This window comes from Dipodomys merriami, unplaced genomic scaffold (genome assembly GCF_024711535.1).
Source record: "Dipodomys merriami isolate MVZ:Mamm:240054 unplaced genomic scaffold, mDipMer1.0.p SCAF_3, whole genome shotgun sequence".
NCBI lineage: Eukaryota > Metazoa > Chordata > Mammalia > Rodentia > Heteromyidae > Dipodomys > Dipodomys merriami.
In genome coordinates this window covers 113,243,983-113,259,357 of record NW_027204492.1, presented here as the reverse complement: position 1 = coordinate 113,259,357, position 15,375 = coordinate 113,243,983, and the positions used below count along the sequence as shown (strand labels likewise).

Below are 15,375 nucleotides of genomic sequence, written 5' to 3'. Positions count from 1 at the left end.
TACGGGCACTGGTACTTCGTGCCTGTAATCCTAGCTACTCAGGAGGCCAAGTTTTGAGGACCACGGTTTGAAGCCAGTCAGCGTAGGAAAGTCTGAAACTCTTAATTCCAATTAACCATCAAATAACTGGAAGTGGATGTGTGGCTCAAGTGGTAGAGTGCCAACCTTGAGCAAAAAAGCCAATCCAGAACATGAGGCCTTGAGGTCAAGCCCCAGTACCAGCACATAAAAAAGAAAGATGTCTTTGGGAAGCTTGGAGACAGTACTCAGGCCCAGAATTCAAGCCCCAGGACCAGTAGAAAAATAACTTTAGCACTTTAATTTCAGTACCTTAGCTTCAAACTTGTCAATGCACAAACTTATTAAATTGCCATTAATTAAAAATTGTTATATTTTAAAAAATCATGCTGGGCACATTGCCTCTCAAATGTAATCTAGCTACTCAGCACAAGGATACCCAGAAGATCACAGCTCTAGATCAGCCCAGGCAAAATGTCCCAAGACCTCATCCCAATGAATAAAATCATGGGCACAAAACTGCATGCTTGTTATTCCAGCTTTGTAGAGGAATTAAATAGGAGGATCATAGGCCAGACCATCCCTGGCATAAACATGAGATCCTATTCACAAAATAACTAAAGCAAAAAAACTGGGGATGTGGCTCAGGTGGGTAAAGCATCTATCTGCCTAGCAGGTGTCATTTCCTGAGTTCAAGCCCCAGCGCCACAAAAGGAATTTAAATCATAGCAAGCCTACATGAAAATGTGATTTGCTAAACTACAATTTAATGTCTATTGTGCTATTCTTATTTCCTGTTTTATTCCATGGACACTTTTACACACTTATTACAATTTTTTTCATGAAGGTATGTTTAGAAATCTCATTAGAAGTGAGGCTTAAAAGTTTAACTATAAATAACAAATGTCATAACAGCACAACACTAATCACCCAATGTGTGATCAGTGTATTCTTATAGATTCCTTAAGTTCCTCCACAGTTATAAAAACTTAGGACCTGGGGAAAAGTCAGAGAATATTAGAATTAGGACGGAAATCTGGGTGTAGCTTGCACCCATAAGCAGCAGAGCCTTCTCATTCTCCTTTGAAAAGGTTTTTCAGATTGAACGGTTTATCAGAAGCATAAGGTCAATGACTTTTATTACCATTGCACAGTTATTCCCTGAATTGCATGACAGTTTAGTTTGATATCTCCATCATTGAGATATTATTATTCAGATCACTGATGAATATGTTCAGAGACCAAAATCCAGGTGAGTTTATCAGCGAACATGAAAGCAGTTTAATCCTGCTTTCCTAATCTTCCTAAATCCTCCTAGAGCATTTGAAACTTGTAAAATATAGTCACATTACAAATGTCTACAGAAATTGGAGAATGTTAATTATCCTATCTTGTAAAATAAATATTAACTTGAATGTAGCTCAGAATGGTTTTGGAAGACTTGAGTTAGAACATATAATGAAATCATTGAAAGACTAGAATGGAAGGGATGTTAATAAAAATGACTTGATTTTCCTCAGCTGCTTTCAAGATTGTGAAAAGCTGGCTTGGCCCAGAAGCAGTGAGTTTGTTGAAGTTCACAGGTAAACATGACATCCAGGACTATGTCAGCGTAGAGTACCTGCCTCCTCACATGGGTGGAACTGTAAGTACAGTCCTTGAAACTTGTTTATGCAATAATGCAGGATAATGGCACATTAGACTGTATTCTTTCCTCCAGGAAAATGAATCTTGATCATAGATACCCCAAAGTTGGAAGCAATGCTTCAGGCATTTTTCTCATTTTAAGTTTCAAAGTTAAAGTTATACTTCTGCATGAATAATATATTTGTATGGTTCTAAACTAAAGAGTATTCAGTGTTCAGGAGATTATTCAGAAACAAGTCTTTAATAAAATGTCTCTTCCTATTCTTATCCCAAATCCCTTATTTCTTTCCTCAACTGCATTTTTATAACTTCAGGAATGTATATTGCATATTAGAGCAAGCAAATATGTATAATTCTTCCTCCCAACTCTAATATTTACATATTGTCTCATACATTGGATTTTTTTCTTCACAACACATTTTAGAGATCATTTCACAACAGTGTTGGGCAAATTTCTGCACTGTTGCATATTATTCCAGCATCAAAAAGAAGCTACTAGTTTTTAAATTTCCCTTTGATGTTCTTCCATTTTTTGTTGTTCACCAGGTTTTTCCATTTATTTATTTATTTGAATTTAGCATATGCTGTCAACGTTTTGGAGTTTTATATTGCTTTGTTCATTTCTTTTTGTTTTGGATACTAGGTATCATCCAAAAGCCTCATACATGCTAGGCAAGCACTCTACTTGCCTAGATCCCAAGATTTTTTTTGATATTTTAGTTAAATATCAAAACTTTTTAAGTTGTTTTTTTATTGTAAAGCTACTGTAGAGAGGGCTTACAGTTACATGAGTAAGGTAATGAGTACATTTCCTGTCGAGCATTGTTACCACCTCCTTTGTTTTTCCCCTGCTATCCCTTCCTTCCCCACCTCCCCAACTCCTCCATCCCTCCCTTCAAGTTGTAAAGTTCATTTTCAACATAGTGTCGTGTACATGTCATTCTTACAAGATTTTTTATAACTAATTGTTTCCACTGACAACTAAGAAAGATAAGAAGTGGGTTCTGGGAAATTTTTAATACTGTGTCTAGGGTGTAGTGATGCACACTTGATACACACTATAGCACTTGGGAGTCTAAGGAAAAAGGCTATGTAGTAAGACCTTGTTTCAAAAAATTGATATATAACAATGAAACTTTATGTGATAGTGACTTTTTAAAAAATAAATAAACTCTATTTGGGCACTGGTGACTCATGCTTGTAATAATTAGCTACTCAAGAGGCTGAGATCTGAGGATTGTGATTTGAAGCCAGCCCAGGCAAAAAAGTCCAGACTGTTATCTCCAATTAACCATCAAAAAAGCCAGGAGTGGACCTGTGAGCACTAGTCTTGAGCAAAAACACTTAGGGACAATGCCCACACCCTGAGTTCAAGCCCCAGGACTGGCACAAAAAAGTATACATATATATATATATATATATATATATATATATATATATATATATATATATATATAATACATACATACATACATACTTACCCAAACTGTATAAACTATAGATTTGGTATGTTTTTGGTTAACCTGAAAATATTTTGGTTATTTAATTTTTATAATCTGCTTTGTATGCTACCTTCCTGGCAAAAAATGTATTCAAGAAGAAGCAAAGACAAGCAAGTAGAATAATTTTGGTATGTCCTTCAGTTTTCTTTGACCAGGGAAAACATGAATCACAATTTTAATTTGATGGGTTCTGCTTTATTATTTTGAGACTTTATATTTTACATTTTAACCTAGAAGAACTGAGTATTGTTCATTCCAGATATTACACTTAGTTTGTAGTACTTTGTATCTGAAAATTGTAGTTATTGTCTTAGTATTTTCAATACTTTGCCTCTAAAATCATTATACCTTAAAAATAATAACATTTAGTATAGTTGTTGTTACTTTTTGTTGTTTTTGTGCTGGTACTGGGGATTGAACTCAAGGCCTTGTGCGTTCATTTAGCTTTTTTGCTCAAAGCTGTTGCTTTTCCACTTGATCCACAGCTCCACTTGCAGCTTTTGCTGGTTAATTAAAGATAAGAGGCTCATGGACTGTTCTGCCTGGGCTGGTTTCAAAACAACATTCTCAGATCTTAGACATTCTTAGTAGCTGGGATTATAGACATAAGCCTCCAGTGATGGCCTTAAAAATTTTTTTGGCAGGGCGCTGTTGGCTAATGCTTGTAATCGTAGCTACTCAGGAGGCTGAGATCTGAGGATCGCGGTTCAAAGCCAGCCTGGGCAGGAAAGTCCGTGAGACTCTTATCTCCAATAAACCACCAGAAAACTGGAAACCGTGCTGTAGCTCAAGTGGTAGAGCACTATCCTTGAGCTGAAGAGCTGAGGGACAGGGCCCAGGCCCAGAGTTCAAGCCCTACAACCAACAACAACAACAAAAATCAATGTTTTTGTTTCTTTGCTTGCTTGTTTGTTGTGTTTCTTTGCCTACTAATGGTGGTGGTAGTTGATTGATTGATGAACATTTTTTTTTCTTTCTTCTGTTTTTGATACTATCTTTGTAGTTGTGCTGATTTGTTTTGATTTGTAGAGCTAGGGATTGGACCCCAGTCCTTGTACATGCAAGGCAAGCAGTGAATCCCATCCCCACCCAATTATTAATGTTACTGTGCATACTGAGATTTATGCTATGTGTACAAAGACTTTCCTTCTTAGTGGTTTTTGGTTTTGTTTTGTTCTTTGTTTAGGTTTATTTTGATTTTTCTGAGAAAAGTTTACTCTATGTAGCCCATAGTGAACTTGCTATGTTCCTGAGTCTGGCCTGAAACAAGTTTTTAACCATCTTTTTGGTGTAAAGAGTAAGCTATATTTAACTTGATTCTCTAGGTAGATAGCTTTTGATTGTCTCACATTATTTGTCTCTTTTCCTTTCTGGAACATAAGTAATTCTCTTGTTACAGCCAAAGCAATAAATTTGAAGTGTATTACAAAAGAATTATTTATTTCCCTATATATCAGCAGGCCAATACAGAAAAGTAATCTTAGCAATATTGGGATTTGAATTCAGGGTCTTGAACTTAACAGATTTTCTACCACTTATAATCTCCCCAAATCCTTTTCCCTGGTTATTTTTGAAATAAGGTGTCAATTTTTGCACAGTCCAGCCTAGACCTCTTATTTACACTTTTCCTGGGTAGCTGGGATGACGTGTACATACCATCGCACCCATTTTTTCTCATACTAATATTAGGTCTTAGACTCAGGACCTCACTATCTTGAATAGCATTTGTGCTCACAGCTTGTGGTCTACCACTTGAGCCACACCTCCACTTCTGATTCTTTGTTTCCTAATTGGAGACACACTTACCCAGACTGGGATTCTCAGATCTCAGCCTCTTGAGTAGCTAGGGTTATAGTCATGGCATACCTATGTTCAGCTTGTGCCCAGCGTTTATTGGTTGTAATGGATGTCTTGTTCCTGGAACCATAATCCCACAATCTCTTGCTTCTCAAGTAGCTAGGATTCCAGGTATGAGCCACTGTGCCTGGCTCACAAATTCTTTTCTTTTAGGATCCTTTTAAGTATAGCTACCCACCACTAGTGGATGATGACTTCCAGACACCTTTGTGTGAGAATGGACCGATTGCCAGTGAGGATGAAACGTCAAGTAAAGAAGATATAGAAAGTGACGGTAAAGAAACCTTGGAAACCATTTCTAATGAAGAGCCAATACCTCCTCTTAAGAAGGTAATTTTATGAATAACATAAACCTTAATTTAAAAGCCGTGGTGTAACATCTATTCTGTCAGTAGCTGAGCTAGCTCTGTAATTTGGGGTAATTCAGTTTACTTGCTACCCTTCCACATCTTCGTGTATGGAAAGAACAGACTGGATGAGTTAGTTGACTTGGAATACAGCTTCAGTGTAAAAGAGGCGGAGCCCGTGCTTTGTGTAACACTTGAAGGAATAGTTTTTGCCTGGTATGTGTGTGTGTGTGTGTGTGTGTGTGTGTGTGTGTGTGTGTGTGTGTGTGTGTGTGTGTTGTGTGTATGAGAGAAGGAGAGAGAGAGAGAGAGAGAGATGGTAGCAGGGCTTGGAACTCATGCTCCTCGTGCTCTGGCTCAGCTTTTTGCTCATGGCTGATGTTCTGTCATTTGAGCCAGGCCTCCACTTTTGGCTTGGAGATAAGAGTCTCAGACATGTCTGCTTGTGCTGTCTTCCAACTGTAATCCTCAGATGTCAGCTTTCTGAGTAGCTAAGATTATAGTCAATCTATACTTTTTATTTGCCTAAGATAAAAATGAAAGTGTTTACCTTGATCTAGTTCCTATTTCATTTTCATAAATTTTCATGTTTTTGATGGATAAATATCAACATGCTATCAATAAAATATAACATAAATATTAGAATTAAGAATGTTTAAAGACTCTGAAGGGAATGATCATGTTATATGTTCAACAGTGACCTGCTTATAGTAGACACTCAGGTATGCATTCAAGGTCATATTCATATATGTTAAATGTATCATTTAAATATAATAAATCTATGTTAAAGACAACAATTTTAATTGAATCAAAATGTTTTGTTTGTGGGCCCAAGGACCTATCTAACAGTGTGAAACTAAAATATCTTTTAACTTTTTTTGTTTTTGTTTATGTTTTGTTTTCTATTTCAATCTTTAGGTTAGCTCAACTGAATACACTTCCAAAACAGATGAAACAGAAAAAGGTGATTCTAAGATTAAATCTTTCAAAAAACCCCTGAGTGTATTTAAAGGACCCTTATTACACATCAGGTAATAAAACTTTTATTGGCTTTACTGTCATAACGTACCTTGATCATCTTGCAGGGTGAGGCTACAAAATTGAAAATTTCTGTACTATTTGTGAAATGGTGAAAATAGAAAATTAAGGGTTATATGAAGGCTGTCCTTGATTTTCAGGCTTTTTAGGTACTTTTAACTAAGTTTTTATTTCTTCTGTTGAGTATGTGTAAAGGGCCTTCATCACATATTAGATAATAAAAGTGATATCCATATCTTAATAAATATTTTTCTCATATTACTGATGCTAGTGCATCAGTAGAAATGCCACTGAAAATGGCATTTGTTAACTTCATCTTCTGAAAAGCCTAAAGTGAACTATAAAAATAGATTTTTTTACTATAAAGTCTCATTTCAGTACCTGTCCATTTCTATTGCTGGGTTATCTAAGATACAAAGTGGTAGAGCACTTGCCTGCCACACCCAAGGACATGGGTTCTAAACTCAGGCTCTCAAAAATGATTTAGCATTGATTTTGTATTGTCTGAAGACCTGTTTCCAGTGTTGTTCTTGGTTGGTAAATCTATTTAGCTCTATATTGATATTTAAAGGCAGTAGGTGGTAGTCTAATATAGAATTTTCTGCTCCTTACCTGAAACTCCTTTGTTGCTGTTTTAGGTTTGTATCATATCAGCCATACAACTAGGCTTTTTAGGAGAGCATCCACTTGAACCATCTTGCTAGTCCATTAACCAGACTTTTACAAAATCAAATCTGAAGATTCTTCAATTGATAGGATGCATTTGTTTACATATGTTTTGGTTACCTTTGTCATTGGATTTATTTCTACTGTCTGTATATGTATGTGAGTGAGAAAAACAGACATACACCTACATTTTGTTTCCTATGATTTTTTGTCTTTACCATTTCTTCCCTTGGCAGTTTGGGTTTTGTTTCTGCTCATTTTTCCCTCCACTTGTTCGGAAGTCACACAGTCCATGTTTTCACAGGAGGCCTGTCAAAAGATAAATCCTAATCTGTTACTGTTGAGGTTTGACCAGAACAACAACTAGGAAGAAAGGCTGGCTGTAGTGGGACAGCTTCCAGGGCTGCTTTTTGGCTCTAACCTTGCTGCTTGCACCCCCTGCAGAATCACAATGCTACTCCTGCATATGCAAAGGGTCAGGCTAATATTCATCTCTCCAGAAGTGCTCACAATTTGTATGCTGGTTACTGAGAGCAACTCACCTGTCTCTTCTGTGGCTTAAGATAGTCTCTAAAGTGGGTGCCAGTGACTCACACCTGTAATCCTAGCTACTCAGGAGGCTTAACTCTGAGGACTGCAGTTTGAACCCAGCCCTGACAGACAAATCTGAGAGACTATTGACTATTGTCTCCAATTAACCACCAAAACGTGGAAGTGGAGCTATGGCTCAAGTGGTAGAGTACTAGGCTTGAGCAATATAAACTCAGGAACAGTGCCCAGGCCCTGAGTTCAAGCCCCAGACCCAGTATATAAACATACACACACACACACACACACACACACATACACACACACACACACACACACACACACACACACACACACACACACACACACACACACACACACACACAAGATTAGGCTCTAAAAGGAAGCCAACAAACATGCTATTTTACCATCTTGTCCAGAGTGTTCTTAGGTCCCTAAGACATGGGCATTACTTATCTAAAAATCATTCAATATAAAGATGTATCTGAAAGTCTAAGGTTTGTTAAAGAGTCTCTTTAATTAGACATAAGAGTTTTATGGGATTTCCTGCCCAGGATGGCTTTGAACCATAATCCTTAGATCTAAGTTTACTGAGTAGATAGTATTCCAGGTGTGATCCACGGGCACCTTGCTATCTAATACAGTTTGCCTAAGATGATTAAACTACACAAAATGTGCTTGAATCTTTATTTTTTTATCTTAGGTTATAGGCATTACAATAGTATTAAATACTAGCAAAATTTGTATGTTGAAGTTTGCTGATTTTACTATTTAATTAAAGTTCTTCCTTGGGTTCCCACTCCAAAATTTTTTTGCCTGTTTTGTGCCTTCTCTGTTAGGTGGGAAGGCTGTTGTATAGCCAGAAATTAATCTATTACTTAGATACTTTCTTAATTTCCCTTTTTACGTTATGCTCTTTTCTGTTAGCCTAAAACCATGCATACATTGTCCTAATCTGTTTATAACTAGGGAATGTTGAAACAGCAATACATTCAGTGCTTTGTTTATAATCCCTAGTCATCCGACATATTTAAATAAATGCACCTTAAGATTGTGTTGATTATAAGATTAATTCAGATGCTTCTTAATTCTTCCTCTGTTCTTTCCTATTTTACTTTTGACCTTAGGGAAAAACTATAGGGATTTTTCATGCTTCCAGCATGCACTGGATCAGTAAGATTAAAATACAAAATTGTATTAGTTAATTGTTTTGTAGTCTTCTTTTTTAGAAGACGCTCTATAAATTAGCATAAAAGATTAAATTTTTTCCAGTTAATATTTACATTGTTATTTGCTCTGAGTAATGCAAATGCCTTTTGTTCCTGTCACCTCCTAGTCCAGCAGAAGAACTATATTTTGGAAACACAGATTCTGGAGAGAAGAAAACTTTAATAGTGCTAACAAATGTAACTAAAAATACAGTGGCATTTAAGGTAAATATCTTAACAACATAACAAAGTATGATATGGGATATGCTTTAATATATAACCTAATTGAAAGATTAATAATTGAATAATGAACAATTTCTATAGCGACTGAGCATTGCATAATGTTTCACTTTTGTTATTTTGAGGCATGTCATACTGCCTTCTAGTTCTAAGTGGTATAGATCATCTAAAAGTTTCCTGGGATCTGTATCTCAGTCTTTATGTACACTAACGGATTACTATCCAGATTAATTCTGGAATTTAATGTTTGTTGCAAAAAAATGCTGAAGAAAAGCGCTGTTCATTATATGAATTATTTAATCACATTTCTTCCTCCTGCATGGTAGGTTGTGGAGTGTAGTTTATTTTATCAGTAACATGATACTGGCTATGATGTGTAAATGTGACAGCAGGTGGGCATGGTAGCTTGCCTCTGCAATTCCAGCTATGAGATCAGAGACAGAAGGATCACAAGTTCTACAACAGCTTGGGCAGACTTAGTGCTAGAGTACTTGCCCAGCATGTACAGTCTCGGTCGGGTTCAATACCCAGTACCTTAAAAAGCATAACCAGATCAAGTCCGCTGCCATTTACATACATAGTAGGTGTTCCTTAATCTAGTATTTCTTATAGTCACTAGATTGTTCTGGATGTGCTTTGATAAGTGCACAGTTTTTAATTTCTGCACATGTGCATTCTGTTTTGTGAATTTACATCATTACATTCAGACTACTAGCAGTAGGGTAAGTATTTAGTGGATGGGTTCATTTGAAGGGTTTCAGAAGAAGGCTGTGTGATAGTAGGACTTATAAAAGAAGCAAAAGCTGTTTTTTAAAATGTATGTCTTAAACCATCCCTCTACTATCCATGTTGGAACCATACAGATTGTTAAGTGACTACTGTTTCTGAACAGGTGAGAACAACTGCTCCCGAAAAATATAGAGTGAAGCCAAGCAACAGCAGCTGTGATCCTGGTGCATCAGTCGATATAGTTCTGTCTCCACATGGGGGTGAGTGTCCCTGGGTGACCACGGTAGATGTGCTAGAGACTGGGGACCAGATCCTGTTGCTGAGTCTGCAGAGATTTGGGGCTAAACTTTAGAAATCAGCAGAGTATCAGCAAGTCACCTGGCCTCACTCTGGACATTTTGTCACACATAAAAAAGGAGATGCTCAAAGGGGTTTACAAAACCCTCCCAGGGACTGGGAAGGTGGCTCAGTGGTAGAGTGCTTGCTTTGCATGCATGGGACCCTGGATTCGATTCCTCAGCACCACATAAGCAGAAAAGGCTGGAAGTGGTAGAGCGCTTGCCTTGAGCTGAAGAGCTGAGGGACAGCGCCCAGGCCCAGAGTTCAGGCTCCACGACCGACCAAAAAAAAAAAAAACAAAACCCTCCCAGCACTGAAATGTAATTATTTTTTTAATGAATGAAGTTGTTTAAGCTGACCCCAATTGAAATTAAATTTCAAAGGACCAACATTTCTCATGCTCAGGATTTTCTCAGTGGTTGAAGTAATTCCTTTTCCTTAATTTTTTAATTAATCTTGCATTATAGAATAATGCCTTAAGCCAAATGCCCAGCCTGTTGTGATGACTCTTGTTTATATGTTAAATTATCCTTCTGGATTATAGGCTTAACCGTTTCTGCCCAAGACCGATTTCTGATAATGGCTGCAGAAATGGAGCAGCCATCTGGCACTGGGCCAGCAGAATTGACTCAGTTCTGGAAAGAAGTTCCCAGGAACAAAGTGGTAGAGCATAGGTAAGCTTTTTGTACTCCCAGGATTCCAGGTGTGGTGGAAGAATCAGAAATAGAGATTTGCCTTCATGGACAAGGTTCTATCCCTTTCTTCTCAGATCAATAACGTGGAGCTGCCCAGGGATTCATTGTAGGAATGTTCACCTATGTGACCAGAATGTTTGTTATAGTATTGTTTGGAAGAGTGAAAGCATGGACAAAAAGAACTCAAGTGGTCACCAGTAAAGCATTTGAATATGTCCATAGTAAAGGCTACTCTGCCGCCATTCAAAAAATACATTAAGTTAGAGAAGTAACTGCTCTTGTGATCTGTTAATAGAAAGTAAATAAATGACAGAAAAATATGTTGTGCATTCTCCTGTTTATAGGGAATTTGTAGATGTGTGTGTATGTGTGTGTGTGTGTGTGTGTGTGTAAACAAAAAATCTGCACTAGAGATGTGGCTGGTTTGGGGGTACCACCATACCTAGCCTTTTTTATTTTTATTAAATGATAATGATTCCATTTTTGTTCACTTTTTTTTTTTGGATCATAGGTCTTGAACTCAGGGTCTGGGCGCTGTCCCTGAGCTCTTTTGCTCAAGGCTAGCATTCTACCACTTTGAGCCACAGTGCCACTACCAGTTTTCTGGTGGTTCATTGGAGATGAGAGTCTCATGGACTTTGCTGCCTGGGCTCGCTTTGAACCACAATCCTCAGATCTCAGCCTCCTGAGTAGCTAGGATCACAGGCATGAGCCACAAGAGTCTGGCTATTTGTTCACTTCTGTGTGTTTTGGTTTGTGTTGCTAAAGGCATGGCTATGAACAACATTTCTAAAGGTTAAGAAACTAATAATCTTGGAAAATATTCAAGATTAATGTGTGGTTCTTAAAAAAAGGTTCTGAAAATGAGGAAGTTTGATTTTCGTTTTGTTACATAGGAATTGCTTTATTTTCTTTACTGCGAGTTTTACTAGTTACTAAAGTACTTTTTTTCTGAAACTGTCAAGAGAGGATCACTGGGGGCTGGGAAGGTGGCTCAGTGGTAGAGCGCTTGCCTTGCATGCATGAGGCCCTGGGTTCAATTCCTCAGCACCACATAAGCAGAAAAAGCCAGAAGTGGTGCTGTGACTCAAGTGGTAGAGTGCTAGCCTTGAGCTGAAGAGCTGAGGGACAGCGCCCAGACCCAAAGTTCAGGCCCCATGACCCCCCCCCAAAAGAGGATCACTGTTCTTTCCTAGAAAGTGGAAGGAAAGTCTGGTGGTTTGGTACTGAATGCCCAAGTAAAGCAACATCTGGAAAGGGTGGTTGCCTTCAAATTGTAAGATATTTTCATGATTTTTACTCTATCGCCCCCCAAAACCAAAAACTTCCCATTGAATCACCAGGATTGTTAAGCATTATCAACAATCTTTTTCATATATCCATCAAGAAGCTATAGGAGGGCTGGATATGTAGCTCAGTGATACAACATCTACTTAACATTTGTGAGGTCCTAAGTTCCATCCCCTAAACTGCAAAATAAAAGAAGATAGAAGAGGAATAGATAGTTCTGAGCTGTTCTCTCACTTCACTTGATCCTCAGAAGAGCAAGGAAGCCTTTTATCTCTATCCTGTGTTCAGCTTCTTTTTGGACTTTATATTTTCTTTCCCTAAGAAAATTCCATGACGATTTAAAGAAATTTTGTTTCTCTTGGATTTTCATAGGTTAAGATGCCATACTGTTGAGAGCAATAAACCAAACACTCTCACATTAAAAGACAATGCTTTTAATATGTCAGATAAAACCAGTGAAGATCTACATCTGCAGGTAAGTGTCCTTTCTTCCTAACTAAAGCCAGTTGTTACTACTAATCAACACTAGAAGTTCAATTTTCTTTTTCACTGACATGGGGGAAAACCTTTGGCAGAGACACAATGAAAATGCTCTCTTGTTTGTGAAGAAAAGCCAAATAAGAAGTGACAAACAGTGGGTTACTTTTGGCAATGTAACCTTTTAAAAGCTCTGGCCATTTTAGTTTGCAACAGTGATCAAATAGCAAAGTATCAGGTGCTTTGGCAAGTTTCAAAGAATTCCGTGATGCAACAAAGGGTTCCAAGCAGTAGATTTAGATTTGATGGAGGCTGGGCGATGTAGCTCAGTGGCAGGTTCCTTGCCTAATTTGGCAAAACCCTAGGTTTGATCCCCAGCATCAGAAAAAAAGAAAGTGAATACAGTGGAAAGACCAATGGGATGAGTGCTTAGGGTTAGGGTTTCTGTACCTCCAGGAAGTGATTTCTCTGCTCCTGTCTCACTAGAAAATTGGACCTTTGGAAACAAGAGTAGGCACAGACACATCTATCCAGAAACAAACCGAGTGCCTCCCTGCATTTGTAGCCCCAAGCCTTTCAGGTCAGATGGGCCCCATCCCTTCAATGTTTGAATTCTAATAATCCTATTCATCATTCCCAGCATTAATGTTTGTTTTATTAATATAAATCTCATTCTTTTTTTCCTTCTCTTCAGCTCAATCGAGTATTAGAAAGCAATAGGAAGCTTGAAGACCAAGTTCAGCGTTGTATTTGGCTCCAGAAGCTGCTACTTGCCTTAACTGTGCTCTTGCTTGCTTTTGTTGTTTCTTTCTTTTATTCGTTGAACAGCTAAAGATGTGGCTTCTTCATTCGTGATTTGGAAAAAGTAACAGACTCCAAATTTCCCAACCAAGCTACTAATAACATTGCACATCTGCTCTTTCCAAAAGAAAATGTACAGCACGCACATGGGAACAACACATACTTGTCTTGAAAATAAATTGTTTGAATAAAGAAATGTTGGAAAGAATAGCAATTGCTAGACAGGAGAGTAAGTAAAACTGTGTGAATTGTGTAAACTACTAGTTTAATTTTAATTTATTTTCCCTTCGATTTGAAAACTTTAAAAGCTTAAGTTCAATCATGTAAATACTTTAGCTGAACTGAAAAGGACGAGTAACATGCTTTGTTGCAGCCAAAAAATAGGTAATCTGCTTTTTTATGACAGAATTAATATAGCTGAGCCGACTTACTAGCTTTTCTATACGATGTATATAAAGGAACCTGTATATTAGAAAGAGGAAACTACTTAGAGTAATTTATGTAATCATGACTTTGTACTTTGAGAATTCCTTCCAGATGATACTCAATATTCTTTTGGAATGTAAACCTATTTAATGCCAAACCACCTTAGCCTTTGTTTCTCAGTGTTCCTGAACAGCCTGCCTCTTAATTAATCCTGGGCTTTTTAATGAACACTCTTTTAACTTCGGTAGAATGTAGAAAGTGAAGCATGGTTGGCTTTTTTAAATTATGTTAGAATGTCCACAATGAAAGTCTCTCCAAACCATCCCCCTTTCCCAATAAGTCTATGCAGCTTTGGGTTGTCCACTGTGGCTGGACACTGTTCCTTCTACATAACTTACTATAAAGGCCTGATTCTCCATTCTTCCATCTTCACCTTCATGCAGAGAAGGAGAATCTTCACCTTCATTTCTGAATGAAAGGCATTAGACAACATTTTTTAAAAGCCATTTTTTGTGCCAGTACTGAGGCTTCAACTCAGGGTCTGGGCGCCGTCCCTTAGCTTTTTTGCTCAAGGCTGTCACTCTCCCACTTGAGCCACATCTCCACTCCCAGCTTTTTGCTGGCTAATTGGAGATAAATGTCACATGAACTTTTCTGCCCAATCTGGCTTTGAAACACAATCCTCAGATCTCAGCTTCCTGAGTAGCTAGGATTAAAGCCATCAGCTACTGGTACCTGGCTTGAAAAGTCAATTTTTTTGAGATGCTAAGCAGTGTAATTACTTTGGGTACAGAATTTTCCTTGTTCATATCAGCCTTGGGAAGGAAGCATAAGCTGGGATTTCTGTAAGGCCAAAAAGAAAACACACACACACACACACACACACACACACACACACACACACGCACGCACGCGCGCGCGCGCACACACACACACACACACACACACACACACACACACACACACACACGCCCCCTAAGAGCTTGAGTGTTAGCTTGTGCTTAGAGAATGGATGGACTTTAAAACCTTCAGAGCAAATGGACTTACTTGATACTCTGCCTTTGGTATGATAATACCTACCTGGAATGGTCCCTAAAGTCTTAAAAAAGATAGACCTTGCAGAAGCAGAGGCTAATGAAGTCTGTTTTCTCATTACTATGACTGCTTTCAGTCCCTTTGGACTCACATGTATATCTGCTTTTTATGCGAGAAAATATAGTCTGCCTATAAAATAAATGTTAAGTTCTGATTGAATCATGTTTGGAGATTTATTATTATTCTGAGGTTAAGTGTCGACTTTCATGTTGAAGAGATTGATTCGGTAACTGAGTTGTGAAGAATAATAGAATGGAGTCCTTGAAGATTGGCCTAGGAAATAAAACCTTAAAAGGACACTGGCATGATCCTTTGTCTTAATTTAGCTTGTTTTTGTTCGTTTGTTTTTTCTATTTGCCAGCTCCAAACATGAAGCAGAAGGCCAGTCTACCCTAAGTACTGGGTATAGTAACCCTATGAGCATGCATGGCTTCCTCCTTACATGGTGGGT

The 15,375-nt window shown here is 37.9% G+C and overlaps 1 protein-coding gene across 2 annotated transcripts in view; it reads left to right on the top strand.

The window, feature by feature from the left end:
* Nucleotides 1-15,083, top strand: part of Mospd2 (motile sperm domain containing 2) — a 37,998-nt gene extending 22,915 nt beyond the window's left edge. The window contains exons 8-16 of one of the 2 annotated variants that reach the window (XM_070040842.1): nt 1,539-1,663; nt 5,178-5,354; nt 6,290-6,402; nt 8,961-9,057; nt 9,965-10,061; nt 10,685-10,814; nt 12,498-12,600; nt 13,089-13,182; nt 13,297-13,408. In XM_070040842.1, the coding sequence (XP_069896943.1) occupies nt 1,539-1,663; nt 5,178-5,354; nt 6,290-6,402; nt 8,961-9,057; nt 9,965-10,061; nt 10,685-10,814; nt 12,498-12,600; nt 13,089-13,182; nt 13,297-13,322 (962 nt within the window). In that variant the 3' untranslated portion in view covers nt 13,323-13,408. Of the gene's footprint in view, nt 1-1,538; nt 1,664-5,177; nt 5,355-6,289; nt 6,403-8,960; nt 9,058-9,964; nt 10,062-10,684; nt 10,815-12,497; nt 12,601-13,088; nt 13,183-13,296 lie in introns of both variants that reach the window. The other variant, XM_070040841.1, reaches the window with a different exon arrangement.
* The last annotated feature ends 292 nt before the right edge of the window (nt 15,084-15,375 follow it).